At 38.6% G+C, this 18,684-nt stretch overlaps 1 protein-coding gene across 1 annotated transcript; it reads right to left on the bottom strand.

Annotated features, from left to right (window-relative positions):
- Positions 1 to 1,586: 1,586 nt before the first annotated feature.
- Positions 1,587 to 4,105, bottom strand: PCDHB1 (protocadherin beta 1). The gene has a single exon (XM_005881073.2). The coding sequence runs from the start codon at positions 4,042 to 4,044 to the stop codon at positions 1,588 to 1,590; it is 2,457 nt and encodes an 818-aa protein (XP_005881135.1). The 5' UTR covers positions 4,045 to 4,105; the 3' UTR covers position 1,587.
- Positions 4,106 to 18,684: the final 14,579 nt, after the last annotated feature.

The following is an 18,684-nucleotide window of genomic DNA, read 5'->3' as shown; positions in this document are numbered from 1 at the left end:
AAATAAAAATAAAATAAAATAAAAAGAAAGAAAAATAAAAAAATAATTTTAAAAAGAAGCCTACCTTGTGTCCCTACTCCATTTCATTTTATGAATGATTTGTTAGAAAATAACTTTTTTTCTGTTTCCATGTCATCCCTTCAGAATGCTCAGAGGGGAAAATGGCTTAAAAAGACAGACACCAGGGAGGTGAGGGCATGAGTGGGGGTGGGGGACAATGGGGGGATAAGTTCACATATGTAATACCTTAATCAATAAAGAAAAATAAAATAAAAAGAAAATAATAATTTTAAAAAGAAGCCTAACTTGTGTCCCTACTCCATTTCATTTTATGAATGATTTATTAGAAAATAACTCTTTCTGTTTCCATGTCATCCCTTTAGAATGCTCAGAGGGGAAAATGGCTTAAATCCTAATCTGGTAACATCTGAAAATGTATTTTTTCTTAAGTCCACTTAATTGGTATTAATGAACTCTTTTTCCTTTAATATCGTTTTAGTTTGTAGTTGTTCAATAGCACTTGTTAACTACAACAAGCTTAATTTATTATTTTATCATCCACTTTTCATTCCACACATTCAAATAAGAGCTCTCTCATAAGGAGTGGGATAGACATCTGTGTAAAAAGAGAGGTTTGGGACTTGCCTAAGACTCCAAACAACCATTAAGAAATATACATCTGAGAACCTGGCTAGAGAACCTGTCTAGGCTGCTGATCAACTGAACATAAATAAATAAATAAATAAATAAATAAATAAAACCATTAAAAAAAAAGAAATATACATCTACCTTAACTTATTTTATTTTATTTTATTTTAATTAAATTTATTGGGGTGTCATTGGTTAATAAGGATTATATAGGTTTCAAGTGTACATTTCTATGTTACATGATCTGTATATTGCATTGTGTACCAACCACCCAAAATCAAGGCATCTTCCATCACCATATATTTGGCCTCCTTTACCCTTTACTACTCCTACCCCCTTCCCTCTGGTAACCACCATACTGTTGACTGCATCTATGAGTTTCAGTTTTATATCCTACATATGAATGAAATTATATGGTTCTTAGCTTTTTCTGACTGACTTATTTTGCTTAGCATAATATTCTCAAGGTCCAGCCATGTCATAAATGGCAGTATTTCATCTTTTCTTATGGCTGAATAGTATTCCATTGAAGAACATTCCTGAGTTAAATCTCTTTAGCTTTAAATCTGCCCTATACTCACATTTGAAAAATAAGTCAAATCCTTTTTTCCCTTTATCCAATTATTTATGAGGACCACCATTCACCAAACATTTGCATGATTATGAATAAATGACACCCAAGATGTAGATTCAAAGATATCTCCACTCATCAAGGGACAAAAATCTAGAAATTTCTGAATAATGATAAGCTATATTTCTGTTTCTCAAACCTAATTGCTTCCTGATATTACATCAAAACTAGAAGCCAGTTTTCTTCCCTACATATGCATACCTTTCTACTGGAAAATAATTTAAAGGTAAAATAAAAGGATATCTTTATGGAACTAAGCATTTCTAGGGCCAGCACTAATGAACTTCCAGGGGAGACATGAATATTGGCTACATATAGTCATCAGGTACTCGGGCATGACCCTCTGACCCCAGAGACCTATTCCTGTCAGAATCTGGTGGTACACTGGAGCCAGCCTCTGCTTTCACCTCTCCAGTGCCGTGGGGGAAGGGGAAGTTGGGCATAAAGCGCTTAAGAAACCGAAACTCACTAGTGCCAGTGCCAGTGGCTGAGCACATTTCATAGGGACAAGGCTGGGATAAAGGTCCATGGGCTCCTCCTTGTACCAGGTGGTTGGGGAAATTACAGTCATCATAGAAATGCTCCTGAATTGTGATCTTTTCTCTATATTTAATTTTCTGGCAGATGTGTATAATGGAGATCACTGTGACAGAGAGGAGAAAGAGAAAGGAAAGCACAGCCAGAGAAATGACCAAATATTTAGTGGATGGATTTACCATTGTAGGATGCTTGGATGGATCCCGGAACTGCAGATAGGGCTCAGAAAAGCCATCTACCAGCAGGATGTTGAGTGAAGCAGTAGTGGAAAGAACTGGTTGGCCATGATCCTGAACAAGAATGATAAGTTTCTGCATCATGGGGTCTCTCTCAGATATCTGCCGCAATGTACGGATTTCCCCATTTTGTTGTTGAACAGAGAATAACCCGGGGTCACTGGCCTTAAATAGATGATATGAAAGCCAAGAATTCTGACCCGAGTCACCATCCACAGCCACCACCTTAGTCACCAGGTAGCCTGCCTCTGCAGACCTGGGCACCAGGTCATTGCAGGGCAAGGTGCCATTCTGCAATGGGTACAAGATCATTGGGCGGTTGTCATTGTCATCCAGGACAACCACTCGGACAGTAACCTGGCTACTGAGCGATGGGAAGCCCCCATCAGTTGCCTTTATCACAAACTGAAAATCTTGAATGGCCTCATAATCCATGGTTCTCAGTGCATAGAGCTTCCCGTTGTCTGAATTTATGGAGATGTAAGCAAAGACTGATAGATCTCCACTTTTTGGAGGCAGCAGAGAATATGTTACTTGGGCATTCTCACCCAAATCTAAATCCTCAGCATGGACTTTGCCAATGAAAACTGCAGGGCTGTTGTTTTCCCGAACAGTCAAGATGTAGGAGTCCTCCCGAAACACTGGGGGATTGTCATTAATGTCAGATATTAGCACCTCTATTACAGTCTCTGTGGACAAATTGGGCGGTCCGGTATCCATGGCAACAAGGGTGATATTATAGCCTGAGACCTCCTCCCGATCCAAGCCTCTGTCCGTGACCAGCGAATAAGCATTCCGGAACGTAGGTTTGACTGCAAAGGGAAGGTCTTCTCTGAGAAAGCAGGTGATTTTTCCTCCCACTCGAACGTCCCGGTCTCGAATAGAAAAAAGGGCCACTACAGTTTGTAGTGGGGAGTCCTCAGGGAGAGGGCTGGACACAGAGGAGACAGTCACTTCAGGAGGATTGTCATTCACATCCACCACTTCCACCAGGACTTTGCTGTGGGCAGAGAGACCTCCTCCGTCGGTAGCTTGAATGTCAATGTCGTAGGTTTCAATCGCTTCAAAATCTAGGGACCCTCTCAGTCGAACCTCTCCCGTTTCAGAGTCAATCTGAAAAGTCTGGAGAATTGCTTCTGGGTTTTGAGCTAAAGAGTACGTTATCTTCTTGTTGGAGCCCTCGTCTAGGTCTGTGGCCGTCACCGTGACCACCAAAGAACCATTGGCGCTGTCTTCCGGTACCTGCGCGCGGTACACCAGCCTGGAGAACTGGGGCACGTGGTCGTTGACGTCCAGGACCTCCACGCGGATGTGGGCGCTGCCAGACTTGGGCGGGGACCCGCCATCCACCGCCGTAATTGTCAAGTTGACTTCCGGGTGCTCCTCTCTGTCCAGGGGTTTATCCAGCACCAGCTCGGCGTATTTAGGCCCGTGGCCGCGGAAGCGAGTGTGCAGGTGGAAATACGCGTTGGCGCTCAAGGTGTAGTTCTGGAGACCGTTGAGGCCCACGTCCAGATCCTGGGCGCTCTGCAGAGGAAAACGTGAGCCCAGGGGCGTGCTCTCTGGAATCTTTAAAAGCGGCTCCTTGTTTGGGAAAATCGGGGCATTGTCGTTGATATCAAATACCCTGACCTCGGCACGGAAGGACTGCAGGGGCTCCACCAGGACTATTTCAAAGTGCAGAACGCACGGGTCGGCTTTGCCACAGAGTGACTCCCGATCCAGTTTCTCCTTCACGAACAGATCCCCTGTCTTGCGGTGGAGCCGGAAGTGCAGTCTGTTGCCCTCGGAAACCAGCCGCGCGCCGCGCGCAGCCAGCTTCCCTACCTCCAGCCCCAGGTCCTTAGCCACATTCGCCACAAACGAACCGCTCTCCATCTCCTCCGCCACCGAATAGCGGATGGTTGCCTCAGCCCCCACAGAAATGCACAGAAAAAGGAGAAGGGACCCCACTTGCCTGCTTTGCAAGAGTTTTCTGCGCACAACCGCCATCCGTTTTCACAGGCGCACTCTGTGCAGCGGCCACCACCTGTTGCGGATAAACTTTCAAGTCTCTGCAGGTTCCCACCTGTGGCGGATAAACTTTCACTTCTCCGCAGGTTCGCGCAACCGCAGCTCTTGGCTTTGCTACCCTCTAAGCGCAGCTGAGCCAATGGCTAGCTGAGCCCTGTAAGCTGTTTTGCACCTGGAAGAAAATTGGCACTCCCCAGACTATCGAATGTATTAATAGATATGTTCTCATCCAGAGAGTCAGGTAGAGGTTGAAAGTTTGTTGCCAAAGCGACGACAGACGCGCCTTGTAATTCCCTTTCACAAGAAAAGTCCTTGGGAATTGAGAAGCCAGTGAGGGTTCTCGCTCAAGCTGAAGTCACCGTTTCTGGGAGCTGGCGGGGGCCACCGCAGCAACCTGCAAACCGAGGAATAAGCTACTCCTGACACTGCACGCACTCCGCCTAGAGACCAAGGGAGAGGCAAAAAGAGCTTGCAGTGTCTTCTGGATTCCCAGCCAAATGGGGGAGAATGGTTTGGAGGGAGTGATCAGTAGGACAAGGAAAGGGGACAGACATAGGTTATCTTTGGAACCCGGGTCCAGTAGGTACACTGATAGGGGAATTGGTCAACTACCCTCTTGATTTGCCCAAAACTCTCAAACATTTAGGAAGCAGTTGGCTTGGCACTTAAATGATCTGATGGCAGTAATATTTCTTGTGTGTGATTTCTATATACTGGCACTATGTTGAATGATTTACATGCATTATCTAATTTAATCTTTGCAACAACTCTGTGAGATAGACATTATAATTTCTTCTTTTACAGACAGAGAAAGTGGGACTGGAGATATTTTAAGATCTTCTACCTAGTAAAGATTAAAGAACGAACTCAATTCAATATTGTCTGTCTGCAAAATCTATGCTCTTAATTAATATACTATTCTGCTTGCATATATATATAATGGATACATTAAATGGAGGCAAATATTTGGCTTTGGATTTTAAATTAAATGAAACAATAGATTACATATAAATAGGATGTCCCCAAAAATGTATACACACACTTTAAATAATTATAAAGGCAGTTTTGTTAAAATGCATTTTATTTTCAAAATTGAGCTATTAGCTGTTAAAGTGTGTGTACATTTTGGGGGACACCCTGTATATATAAATGACTTCATATTTGGCAGATTTTTGTGGAGAGTTTCCTTTACAATCATAGGATCATAGAATATTTGAGATGATAAGGCACCTCAGAAAGATGAGGTCCAATCTCTCCCTCCCCCTTTTTTTTTACAAATGAAAAACTAAGGCCTAAATGCTGAAATCACTTGCCCAGTATAAGAACTAGAGCCTGTCTTCTGACACTCTGTCTCATGCTCATTATCAATAGCACTTGGTGATTTCCCATTTTGCTCAGTGTTTCACATGCTAGATGCTATAGAAAGTTACTGCCACTTAAGAGAAATCTAAACCACATTTTCCAAGTGATAAAAAAGTGAATGAAAACAGTGTATATAATGTGTATGACATCCTGACATGAAGAAGTTAACAGTTCCTTCAGTCTCCATTAGCTATTTTAACATCTGTGCATCTCTATACAGTTTAATTTTGCTCTTCAGCTGGATTCCTCTGAATCTTAATCTGTTTGGTTAGCCCCTAGGGCACTCAGTAATACCCTCTTGATGGGATTAAATTCCAAAATATTTTATTTTTTCTCTGAAAACCTGGGGAACTTTAAACATGGTGCTATTTTTTAAGTCTTCATCCTTTCCAGTGAAAGTAGGATGATGGGCACACAGAATAAATCTACAACCTTCTAGGTTGTAATGTCAAGGTTTGTACTCAAAATCTAGATAGTGGGAAGAGTGAGTTTTTTGGGAGATCAAAAGACCCATTCCAAAACTATATCTAAGTACTGACTTTTAAGCTTTTAAAAAATATTATTTTGAAATAATTTAAAGTCATGAGTGCTTACAATGGCCTACTACTTACCCACTAGTTTGTCTTGACCAAACTTTAGTCAGGCTTCTCTTTTCTGCATAGGTCCCTGAACTTTAATTTGCCCCCCAAATTAAATAAGCCTTAAAATGCAGAACAGCCCCACTAAATGGCTCATTCTGAGAACTGGCCAACCACAGAAAAAAATTTCCTTGTGAAAGCACCCTGATTATGCCATCTGCTCACTCTATCCCCTTGCTTTACTCCCATACAAAGTTTACCCTCCCTATTTTAAAAAAAACAACTTTTTTCTGTTTGATTTTGAGACATTTGCAGGTTTTGTGGTCAGAGTGTTTTGCTCTGGCCATGGTCTTTTTGTTAGAGCTTCTCCTTACCTAAGTCCTGATTTGCTTATATTTGACAAAACAAGTGATAATAAATTACCATTAGCCCGGCCGGCATGGCTCAGTGGTTGAGCATCAACCTATGATCCAGGAGGTCACAGTTTGATTCTTGGTGGGGCACATGCCCAGTAAGGGATATGCAGGAGGCAGCCAATCAATGATTCTTTCTCATCGTGGATGTTTCTGTCTCTCCCTCTCCCTTCCTCTCTGAAATCAATAAAAATATTTTTAATAATAATAATAATAAATGACCATATGCTCTTCACCTAGATTCCTCAATTTTGCTACATTTGCATACTCTCTCTTTTTCATATATACATGTTATAATATTTTACATAATATATGATATAACATATTATACATTATAAACATAGAGATTAGGACTTCAACATATTTTTCTGGAGGACACAATTCAATCTACTCTGCTAATGTCCCATTTGTCAAAGTAACTCACTTGGACAAACACAAAGTCAAAACGTGGGGAAGTATACTAAACTCAGTGTGAGGTCGAAGTATATAACATAACCAAACTCAGCATCATTGGGACAGAGGTATACTCCTCCCATAGGAGTTGAGGAGGAGAGTGATTATTTTGAATAATAAATGTGTATTTATACAGTAAGTCCTCATTTAACATTGATAGGTTCTACAACTTTAAGCAAAAGATGTATAAGGAAACCAATTTTGCCAAAGAATAATTGATATAAATAAGAGTTAAGTTTCTATGGCAGTTCATTAACATTGTAATGAAATGATGTTGAACTGAAAACTATTTTAACACTTATGTAAAATGTGTAATTTATGTTTATTTATTTACCTTTACATCATAGATTTAAATGCTTCAAGATTGTTCTGCTAATAATTTTGTCACTTTTTTCAATATTTTCAGAAAAAAATACCCTAAGTAGAATATTGGAGAATCTCCTCATTTGTTGTTTCTATTATTGTACCAAACTTCAAGTAGTTTTAGAGTTTTAATATTTATGATATTTATTGTTACAGACATATTTATAAACATATTAGTATCTGGAATCCCCTCCCATTTTCTTTCATGTATATTCCTTAAGTCTTAAAAAAGCTGTCTATTTTTAGGAGCAGATGTATTTTAAAACATTGAATTCACACCTGAATTTTAGATTTCACTACTATTTTAGAATTCTATGATTTCATTGTCTTTTCATGCATTTTAAGTTTCTTATTCATTTTTGTAGGAACATGAGGCTTTGGGGGTTTAGATGTCTTTCTTAGGCAGCTCAATTTATGGAAGCTGCTCTTGACCAACCATCTGTTGCTTTAAATGACAATGCTTCTTATTGTTTACCATCTACATGTGCATGTAACATAAGAAGCTATAATTTAAACCAAAATTACTTACAGGCAAGGTTTATATTACTCTTATTTTAAACAGATGGCTTTAGTGCCTTTATTCCTGCTTGTTTTCCATGTTGACTCAGGTAGACAGATTATAGGTGTCTTTTCCTGAAATCTGACAAGTGTTTGGGAAACTTTCCAATTTAACCAAAAGGAGCCTAGGTTAGAGTGATAATTCTTTTCCTCATTAAACTCTGACTAATTTTTTTGCAATTGAAGACAATCACAATTCAGTACCTAAATTTTATTGAAATTAATATTAAAAAATAATGTTTTATACATTAAAACAAAAATGATAACCATATTTTCTGTATTAAAATTCAGAGAATAGTAAATGAGAAAATATAAGAATACTAAATATTAACTGGGTTGGCTAATAAAGCCAACTGTGTTTCCTGGATAGGTCTGTTGTTTTCTGAGATTGATTAATTTGTTTGTGAAAGAAATTCATTTTACTCTCAATTTGTTAGAATTGGTTTTACACTGTAATGAGCTACATAGCAGTCACTTGTTTCAAAAGATGGAAAGAATGATATTAAACTACTTAGGAAGAATAGGTCACCATGAAAGACATTAAAATTTATGGTCAGTTGAAATTTTGATTTCATAGCTTCTAAAAAATGTACCCAGCTTTCCATAGTATTTTCATAATAACAACATTTGAATGGGCACCTCATTACTTCTTGCTCCTGTTTTTTGTTGTTGTTGTTATGTATCAAAGGATCTCTACTTATTCAGCAACCTAAGGGTCTCCTTATATGAAGTTAAATTTACATATGTCACAGTGATGATTAAGTCATTGCTAAAGTAGTGTAAAACAGTGTAAAAATACACAGGGTAGAAATAATAAGCATACCATAAATTTCCTGTATTTTCAATTATCTGATGGTTTATAAACTACTAGTCCTGGAGGAAAAAGAAACATGATTTTTCCTCCTATAATTCCTGTGACCTCTTACCACTTCCTAAACATAATTACACCTTTTTTCCCTTCCAGTAGCTGAAATCAGAGCAGTACTTTCAGCTAAGCTTCCTTGAATTTATTTGGCTAACAAGATAGAACTTCAATAGCATTTCCTTTAATAAAATCTACTCTATGAATATTTTAATAAATATTTCTAAATGCCTATATATGCAAATACTTTTCCAATACCAATCTGAAAACAAGATGTGTTGGAAGAAATGCTTGGGGAAATTTAAACATATTTGTAAATTATTTTCTTGTGTAGAAGTGAGAGAGCGCTCTGAAAATTCTCAATTTCTCCTATATCTTTCTATGGCTTTTAAAAATAGGCATATCTCCCAAAATCTCATCCTGAGGTCCAAGATCCCAAGCCTTTTCAATTTGTTTCTTCAGAGTTTAGGGTGTCAATCCAAAGTCCTTTTTGAACTTTATCAAAAGCACTTTTCTCATCTACCACCAGGTGGCAGGTGGATCCACTTTTTGAAACGCTACCCAAACCCCGCCCTACCGGAAGTTGTCATGTAAAAGAACTCTCTCTGGCCACGCCTAGAGTTCAGCACCCCAGATGCGGACAGCGACACCGCCCCAGTTTAGTCCCATGACTCGCTGCAGAGATTTTTCACCTGACAAAGGAACTGGCCAATACCAGCGGGTTCCAAGAGCCGCGTGACCGACTAATTTACAATGCCAGATATGGAGGGGAGTGAGAACCCCTTGATTCGGGACATTTAGGCTAGCAGGGGAACCAGCTGATATTAAATAATATTCCAAATTTCAAAATTCTGATTTTTTTCTCTCTCCCTACCCGCCGGATTCTAAGTGCATTCTTGTAAATGCTGTCTTGCTTTGCGACAGACGGTAGATTAACCAACCTCGATGTGTTGGTTTATTCCGACAAAATGCGTAAGACAGCAAAGGCGGTACAAAAGTCTGTGTGAGTTATGGCGACCAGTCCCTCCTCTTGCACAAAGCTGCTTGCCAGCTCTCCTAAGAAACCGGCGTGGGACAGCCTTCTTTTGCTGCATTGTTTTTCAATTAATTAGTCTCGGACACAAAACCAGCAGCTGTTTTTGCTCGCACCGAATTACTGTTTCAGGCAAAGAGATTGATTGGGCTGAAGCACAAGTGTGGTCTGGAAGTGACGGTTCAGGTATCATTTTCCAGTTGCCTAGCAACAAACCAGACAAAAATAGCATGTTTGCGGGTCTTAATTCCCATTTTAGAAGGGCAAAAACCCAAGAGCAAATGAAAATGGGCTTGGGACAACATAACATATTAACGGGACTAGGTATTAGAATAAGAGTCTAATTAAACCTCAGTGGTTGGGCAGCAGACAGGACTAAGGGAAACCAGTGGCTATTTAAGATGGACAAATAGGCTACATTAAGCCGAGTTTCAGCTGTAATTTTTCCGTGTTATACGGATTGCTTTCTTTCCCACTTTGTATTAGCGGCGATAATTCGGATATTTAACCAGCAGAGGGCGAGTCGACTGCACTTTTCGAAGCTGAGACACTCCCTCCTCCACCCAGCCCCCAAAGGTCCCTTGCCCCGGGGAAATTAATTTTCTAGGCTCTTCAAATGCAGACTAACCGAGGAAGGTGAGGTAGAAAGAGAGCGGAGCACAGAACTTGGCAGAGTGCCCACCCTATTAGCTTTGGATCTGTGGCTGCTCTCTTGACTCCTTGTTTGGGGCTGCTGAGGGAATTGCAGTAGTTGTCCTTCCTAGGAGGGGAGCAGGGATGAAAAGCAGCCCCACCCCCAGAAGCCGTGGACATTCGGTATTTCTAGCCTCAGAGAATAGAGGGGGCCGGAGGTAGTCTAGTTAGACGATGAATGTCCCCCATGAAGGTTCGAAAGAGAAAAGAAGCAATTCACTTCTCAGGGCCAATAGCTCAGTATGATGGAACATCCACAAAAATGGCTCTGATTTGGCTTTGCTACTCGAGGAACAAAAATGAGGGTGGAGGAAGAGATGAGAGGCAAGTCATCTTTAAAGTCTGGCTGAGTCATCTTTAAAAGAGAACAACCAAAGCAAGCCACTCAGGGGGAGAGACAATGAAAGAAAGCCTGCCAGAATGCAGGGCAGAGCAATAAAGCATGCTGTACAAAGTTAATTTATTGTAGGGTGGAGCCCTCCGCATTCCACACACACATACCTCTTGCTCCAGAGGGGGTTTTACCTTGTAAGATTTTGCAGAATCTCCTTGGGCAGGCAGCCAGAAATCCCATTAATTGGACATGCCCTTTCTCCATCATAAATGTATTTATGTCTCAGAATTCATCTAACTCGGTTTCATAGAAGTAAAATTAATTTTTTTCTGGAGGCCATTAAATTAAATTGTATGCAGCATTGCATTTTCTCTCCCTCAATCATTAAATTTCTGTAAAGCTTGTGTTTAAAGGACTCCATTTCATTAATAAATTCAATTCATGAGAGTATTATTTTCTTGTAAAGTTGGTGATGATAAGGTGTCTTAATAGGATAGATCAACCATTTTCAGAAAACACTTTTGAGTCATAGTTTCATGATTAATCTTACACATAAATTGCACTTTGATGGTGTTGTGTTGCATACCTGTATTTCTGTAGTATTCTCTCTGTACACAAACACTTGTAAAATAAATTTCTATGCATATACAAAACTTCAGTTATGTTACACCAAGATTGAAGCAAATACTTTAAATTGGCTAATATAATCTCCCCATGGAAGCCAAATTATCATTTAAAAACCAAAGTACTAAGTCAATGAGCGAGCACTTATAAAAGAGAATATATAAATATCCAATAAGCATATGAAAAGTTTTCAACATCATTAGTTATCAAAGAAATGTAATTTTAAACCACAATGAAATGCCTTTACCCACCCAAGAGAATAACTTAATCAATTAATATTAAAAGCTAACATTTCCAGGTGTCGGAAAGAATGGAGCAACTTCAACTATCATACACTGCTGGTGGAGTTTAAATTGATACATTGGGCCTGGAATACTGGCAGCATTTACTAATTTCAATATATACATACCCCACAACTCAGTAATTGCATTCTCTGATGTATACCCAATAGAAATGCTTATATGTGCATACAAAGAGACATGTATGAGAATGTTCATCATAGAGCAAACTTGAAAGCCATTCAAATGTACCTCGTAGTAGAATGGATGAATAGATTGCTATTGCTATATATAAAAATATGTACAGCAATGACAATTTTTAAAACTATTACTATGTGCAACAATATGTATAAATCTCACAATGTTCAGTAGAAAAAATCATATGTAAAAGAAAATATTTTGCATGATTCTATTTATATAAACTCAATAATTGGAGAAACTAAGATGATAAAAATGCAAATCGTGGTTGCCTGTAGTGGAAATCAAGACTAGAAGGGGGTGCCCTACCTGGTATAGCTCAGTGGATAGAGCGTCAGCCTGTGGACTGATGGGTCCCAGGTTCAATTTCAGTCAAGGGCACATGCCTGGGTTGCAGGCTTGATCCCCAGTGGGGGGTGTGCAGGAGGCAGCCAATCAATGATTCTCTCTCATCATTGATGTTTCTGTCTCTCTCTCCCTCTTTCTTCCTCTCTGAAATCAATAAAAATATATATTTTTAAAAACTTTAAAAAAAGACTAGAAGGGGGCAAGTGGGAGGCTTCAGTGGTATTGATAATATTCTATTTTTTTATTTGGGTGTTGGTTACACAGGTAACCACTCTCAAAATCTGTTGAGCTATAACTATATAAACTTTATATAACTTTATAACTATATAAAACTATGATTTATACGTGTTATGTTATACTGCAATAAAAAGCATACCATGTTCTCTTAAAAAGACACAAGGCAGATTATGTAATACTCATGTTTAAACCATTCAACATCTTCCCATTACAAGGAGAGTACAATCTAAATTCCTTAACATAGCCTAGAAGGCCCTGCATGTATTAATCCTACCTAAATTTTCAGTCTCTTATTGACTACTTTCTCAGTCACCACACTTGAATTACCCTGATTGTTCATCAGTTTCTAGAACATATCTATACCTTTTCAATCTTGGGTCCTTGGCCTGTTTTCTCTGCCTGGAATGTATTAGCACCAGCTTGTTTCACGATGCACTCCTTTTAATCCTTCAATTCTTAAATTAGTGTCACCTCTTTAGAGAAGCTTTCTTGGACTTTCCTATCTAATATCCCTGTGCTATTTTTATATCTTCTATAACAAATTACCACACAATTGGTGGCTTTAAATAACACAATTTTACTATCTTAGACTTCTGAAGGTCAGAAGTGTGAAATGGGTCTCACTGGGCTACAATCAAGGAAGGTATCAGCAGGAGTTCTCTCCTTGTGGAGGCTCTTAGGGAGAATCCATTTTCCTGCCTCCGCCCCTCAGCTTTTAGAAGCTGCCTGCACTTGTGGCCCCTTCTTCCATCTTCAAAGTCAGCAGGGCAGCATCTTCAAATCCCTCCCTGACTCTGACACTCTCTCCTCTGCCTCTCTTTCCACCCTGTGATAAACCCAGACAACCCAGGATAATCTTCTGATCTCAGTGTCAGCTGATTAGCAACATTAATTACTCCTTGTTATATAATATAACATATTTACAAGTTCTGGAGACTAGAATGTGGACATCTTTGAAAGGGGCATTATTCTGCCTACCACAGCCCCCCTCTTTTGTTCTAGCACAGTATCATGTTTATTTCCTTAAGAGCACTAATCACAATTTTTAATCATTTTATATATTTGTTTACTTGTTCACTGTCTATCTGCCCCAACTCAAATGCAAATTCTATGCTAGTACAGACCCTATCTGTCTTGTTTTCCGCTGTTTCATAGGTGCTTATCATTATGCCTGGCACATTGTAATTCAATAAGTATTTGTGGAAAAAATAAATTAATGATTATGAGTTTAAGTCTATGTTTTGAAATTTAACAGCTCTGTTTGTTTTTTATCTTTCCCTCTCCTATAAAAATATATATTGTGTCTTAGCAGGAGGGGAATTTCTGGAGGACTCATAGCATAGATTTTTCAAGCTCTCCATCATACTAACTCTCTGTAAAAAATCATGCCTACAGATAAAGGTCCATATATGTCCCATATATATCTTCATCTTTTTATTGTATTTAAAAGGATTAATGTATAAGTTACCTCCTTCTAGAAAAGAGCATATCATAGGGCTCAGGATGCTGAAGGAAAGATAATCCAGAATGAAGAGTTGGCATTCTTTGTTACATTCATGTGAAAAAAAAATGGTACATGGGGCTCTGAGGATGACGTAGGTATCATCAGATAATCACTGTCCCTGTTTTACCAGGTTATAATATTAGATACCAAAGTTGTTGTTTTTTTAATGCTTGGTGATTCACTGGTTCATTAAGCAAATATTTATTGATCATCTATTAAGTGTCAGGCACTCTTTCGGCTCTGAGTGCACAGTATGAATAATACAAAGTCTCTGCCTTTAGAGATCCTGCAAATAGATACATAATATTATGTGAGATATGGCAAGTGTTATAAAGAAGAAAGGCAACAATGAGAAACTGGTAGAAGCTTTTGAATGGAGGTTTAATTTATGTTATAAAAAGATAAATCTGGTTGCTGTATGGGTAGAAGAAGGGAGGCCACTTAGAAGGCCATTGTACTAATAATATAGACAAGGTAATGATAGTTTGAACTAGGGTGATAGTGCTGGAGTTCATAAAAGATGGTTGGATTTGGACATATTTTAAAGATAAAATTGACATGATTTGATGATGGATTTGGAAGTAGAATGTTAAATAACAAAAGAAAGAATGGCCTTCAATTTGTTTTGGGTATCTTGGTGATTGGTGGTGTCATTTACTAATATGGGAAAGTTGGGGTTAGTTTTGGGATGAAAAAAAATCAAGAATTTTGAACATGTTAAATTTGAAACGCATGTTAAACATCTAAGTTATCTTGAGTGGGCAATTGAATATTTGGGCCTGAAGACTTAGGGGATATATCACATCTAGAATATGAATTTTAGAATAAAGCTTAGAAAAAACACAATTAAGCAATTAAACTAAATGTGGTCATTTAGGGAATTAGTGAAGATAGGAAGATGGTCAATCCTAGGGCACTTCAACATTTAGAAGGTATACAAAATGGAGAGAAGCTAGCAAAAGAGACTAATGAAGAGCAGCCAGTGTGGTAGGAGGAAATTTGGGAGAGAATGTGCCCTGAAAGTTACATGGAGAAACTATGTCAAAAATATGGAAGGAAATACTGCTGTGGGTTTAGGAAATGAAGCTTGAGATGGAAAGATGGTGGTCCTTCATTGAATTTCTTATTTTATCAAACCCAATGGTTTTCAAAGCATTTTCTAAGACCCCCACATGATACATTGATGTTTGCAAACTAGTTCTTTGTATTACTTGTGTTGATACCATGATGAGGCTGTTTTTAATAATCATGATCATTAGACTTAGACCTCTTAATGGTGCACACTGTCTACTCCACAGAGCTCTTAAGTCCTTCACATGGGCCCAGTAAAGAAGTTTTAGAATGTGATCACTAAATAATCTGTGCCAGCTCTTTTTCACAGAAGTGAAAAATCGAGGGACTTCTCTCCTAAAAAATTGTTTCATTTCACCTAACACTCAATCAGCAGTACAGTCATTCATTTACTAAATGTTATTAAGTATCTTCTGTGTGTTTGGCCTATCCTAGGGTCAGGAAATATGTTGAATGAGATGGGCACCATTTCAGCCTCACAAAGCTTGGATTCTAAAGGCAATATAGGCAATCAGATTGTTGCAATAAATGTTACAGGCTACCATAAGAAGAATACAGGGTACTAGAATAACTCAAAACTGCATGTGGGAGTGGTGGACAACGGTTAGGAAAGGCTGGGCTCTGAAACGTGAGGAGTTATCCAGGAAGGGAAACAGTGACCTAGCAATAGGGAAAAGCATAGACACAGGGTTAAAGGCAATAAAATAATTGAAGTGCATTTGAAGAATACTGTTTTGCCCGGGCCAGGTACCTCAGTTGGTTAGAGTGTTGTCCTGATAGGCCAAGGTTGTGGATTAGATCCCTGGTCAGGGTACATTCAAGAATCAACCAATGAATGCATAAACAAGTGAAACAGCAAATTGAAGTTTCTCTCTCTCTTTCTCTCTTCCTCTCTCTCTAAAATCAATAAATAGTTTTTAAAATGTCTGTTTTTCCACATTCATACTTAAGAGAGGAGAAAGGGAATAGAGGAAACTCTTCCGTCCAAACAAAAAAAATAGCTACTAAATGAAGAAGGAATGATAGAATGAGAAAGTTAACATTTGATAACCCCCAGCATAATCAACAAACAACATAAGTGGATATTAAAACCATTGGGTGAAATTATTTAGGGAGAATAATAATCACTAGTCCTCAAAGTATCATCCCACAAATGACCTACTAATTTCAAGATGAAAATATACATCTACAAAGGTATATTTGTAGAAATGTGGCAGTCATTGCCTTAACCAAGTAACAAAGCTTACCTTCACCAATAGGGGAAAATCTGAAACTATATATCTTCTGATGAGAGGCTATATATATGTAGGGGTACTATATATACACACATATAGTTTTTTTGCCAAAAATGTTTAACCTTAGTGTAATCATGAGAGGCCAGAATTAGACAAGTCTAGAATGTGGAATAGATAACTAGCCAGGACACTTTTTTCCAGTCAATTATATGAAAAACAGGTAAGGTAGGGGAGCCATTCTACCTTGAAAGAGACTGAACATCAATAATAACCAAATGCAATGAGTGAAATAAAATTGGATCATCGTTTGAAAGAAAACTACATTTGGGGGATAATTGACAAAATTTGAGTATGAAGTCTAGAATGTGGAATAGATAACTAGCCAGGACACTTTTTTCCAGTCAATTATATGAAAAACAGGTAAGGTAGGGGAGCCATTCTAGCTTGAAAGAGACTGAACATCAATAATAACCAAATGCAATGAGTGAAATAAAATTGGATCATCGTTTGAAAGAAAACTACATTTGGGGGATAACTGGCAAAATTTGAGTATGGAGTATATATATATAATTAGAATAATTGAAATAACATTAATTTCCTTATGGGTGAAAATATCATCATGATTATGTAGGAGAATGTCCTTATATTTAGGAGATGCATGCTGCATTATTTAGCAGTGATGTGTCATGATTTTTAAAACTTACTTTTAAATTGGAGGAAGTAGCCATATGGTCTGATGCTTGAAATTGATATTAGGGAAGTGTTGCAGGTATTGATAACTTGAAGTCTATATCTGACTTGGGTGTGAGTAAGTGGCTGAGGTGGGTAGAGTGTTGACTAGTTGGAATGGAGAAGGTCAAGGAATGGAGAGACTAGACTATTAGAGGAAATATCAATATATATATATAGTTCACATATTATGACTGGAAAAATACTGAAGAAGATGATGAAGAATCAGTAGTTAAAATCTTCAAGAAGTGAGGATGAGTAACATAAGGTCAGTAGATGACTGCCACAGAAAGAGGTAGTGGGTGGCAAAATTTGCTGAGGTGAGATTGTAAACTGAATGTTGTTAGGCAGAAGAGAAGTAGAGTGATCTGGAAGTGACAATGAGGAGCAAAGAGAATTTCTTCTTTCTAGGCCCAGGAGTATTAGTTTTAAGGAGAAACCATGGCTACAATTTTAGGAAAAATAAAGGAGTGGACATTTCTTTGTAAGACAGTGAGTGTTCAGGAAAGAGGCCAAGCATATAAGGGATTTTGCTGACTGAAAAAGAGCACAGTGGAAGGGTTTCAGGAGTTGAATAGAGTGGAAATAACACAGGAAAAGGAAATCTACGGAACATGGGAGTTACTCTCTGGGGCAAAAGAGTTGATGGGGAGTTCTGAACTTTTGGAAACTAACATAAATTGTAAAGCTACATTGCTAATCCCAATGGCTGATAATGTTGGTAAGCCTATGACTTGGGGGTGAGGAATGGGAAACTTGTCAGGAACAGTCAGAATTATGAGGCTTTCATTGAGCTGAAACTGGGCCATATAGAAACCCCTTTTGACTCCTCCAATGCAGGTTTGGAAGCCAGAGACAAGGGGCAGTTGGCATCTGGCATGAAAGTCTCTTTCTGCTGCTTTACATATTATCCATAGCAGAAGGAATCCAAGTCCTGACTTTCTACCCATTTTGAAAACAAATTCACTCCTGAAGCCCATGCTTCTCAGGAGGTCAGAACGTTGGAATGACAGTTGTCTATCAGTGCTGCCAGTTCTCACCTGGGGCAATGGCCTGTGATAACCAAAGGACAACAAAGCTACCTAAAAAGTAGCCCTGAGCTGGAGAGTGCTCATGTTTTCCCTATGGCTAGGAAGGGTACTCTTGAAATATGGAAAGTTTAACTAGAGCCTCCCAGATGAATTATTTTTCAGTTTAAAAGTTGGCTACTTTCTATCACCGAGATCAGAAACACAGTGGCCTAATCAGTAACTGTGGACATTTTGAAACATCCTAATATTTAAAAGGAAATTAAAAGGAAGTCTTGCTTGCTATCATTGCTAAAAATCACAAACAGACACACACATACTGAGTCACTGTAATAATTCTCTAGTCTTACTTCACTGAATGTCTGCAGATCCAATTTGGCACCAAATAACAGCCCATTCTTCTCTGCCAGCCTAGTCATCGGGAGCTGATGAGGAGGCAGATAGCACCTTAGCTACAGAGGAGAAAGAAGTGCTTTTCAGGTGACAGTTTGTTTTGGAAAAAGTCTGCAGAAGTAAAAGTCTGGTCTGTGTGGGTTGTTGTTTTTTTCTGAGCAACACTAAGCAGTATTGGAGAGTTTGATCATGGCATCTTTTTATGTATGTATCTATGTATGTATGTATGTATGTATGTATTTTTAATCCTCACCCCAGGATATTTTCCCATTGATTTTTAGAGAGAGTAAATGAGAGAGGGAAAGACAGAGAGAAATATTGATGT

Source organism: Myotis brandtii, unplaced genomic scaffold (genome assembly GCF_000412655.1).
Source record: "Myotis brandtii unplaced genomic scaffold, ASM41265v1 scaffold668, whole genome shotgun sequence".
Taxonomy (NCBI): domain Eukaryota; kingdom Metazoa; phylum Chordata; class Mammalia; order Chiroptera; family Vespertilionidae; genus Myotis; species Myotis brandtii.
This window is presented reverse-complemented; position numbering and strand designations above follow the sequence as displayed.

Bases quoted from the DNA above. Each gene is read 5' to 3' on its own strand.
- PCDHB1 (XM_005881073.2), bottom strand. From the start codon at position 4,044: ATGGCGGTTGTGCGCAGAAAACTCTTGCAAAGCAGGCAAGTGGGGTCC.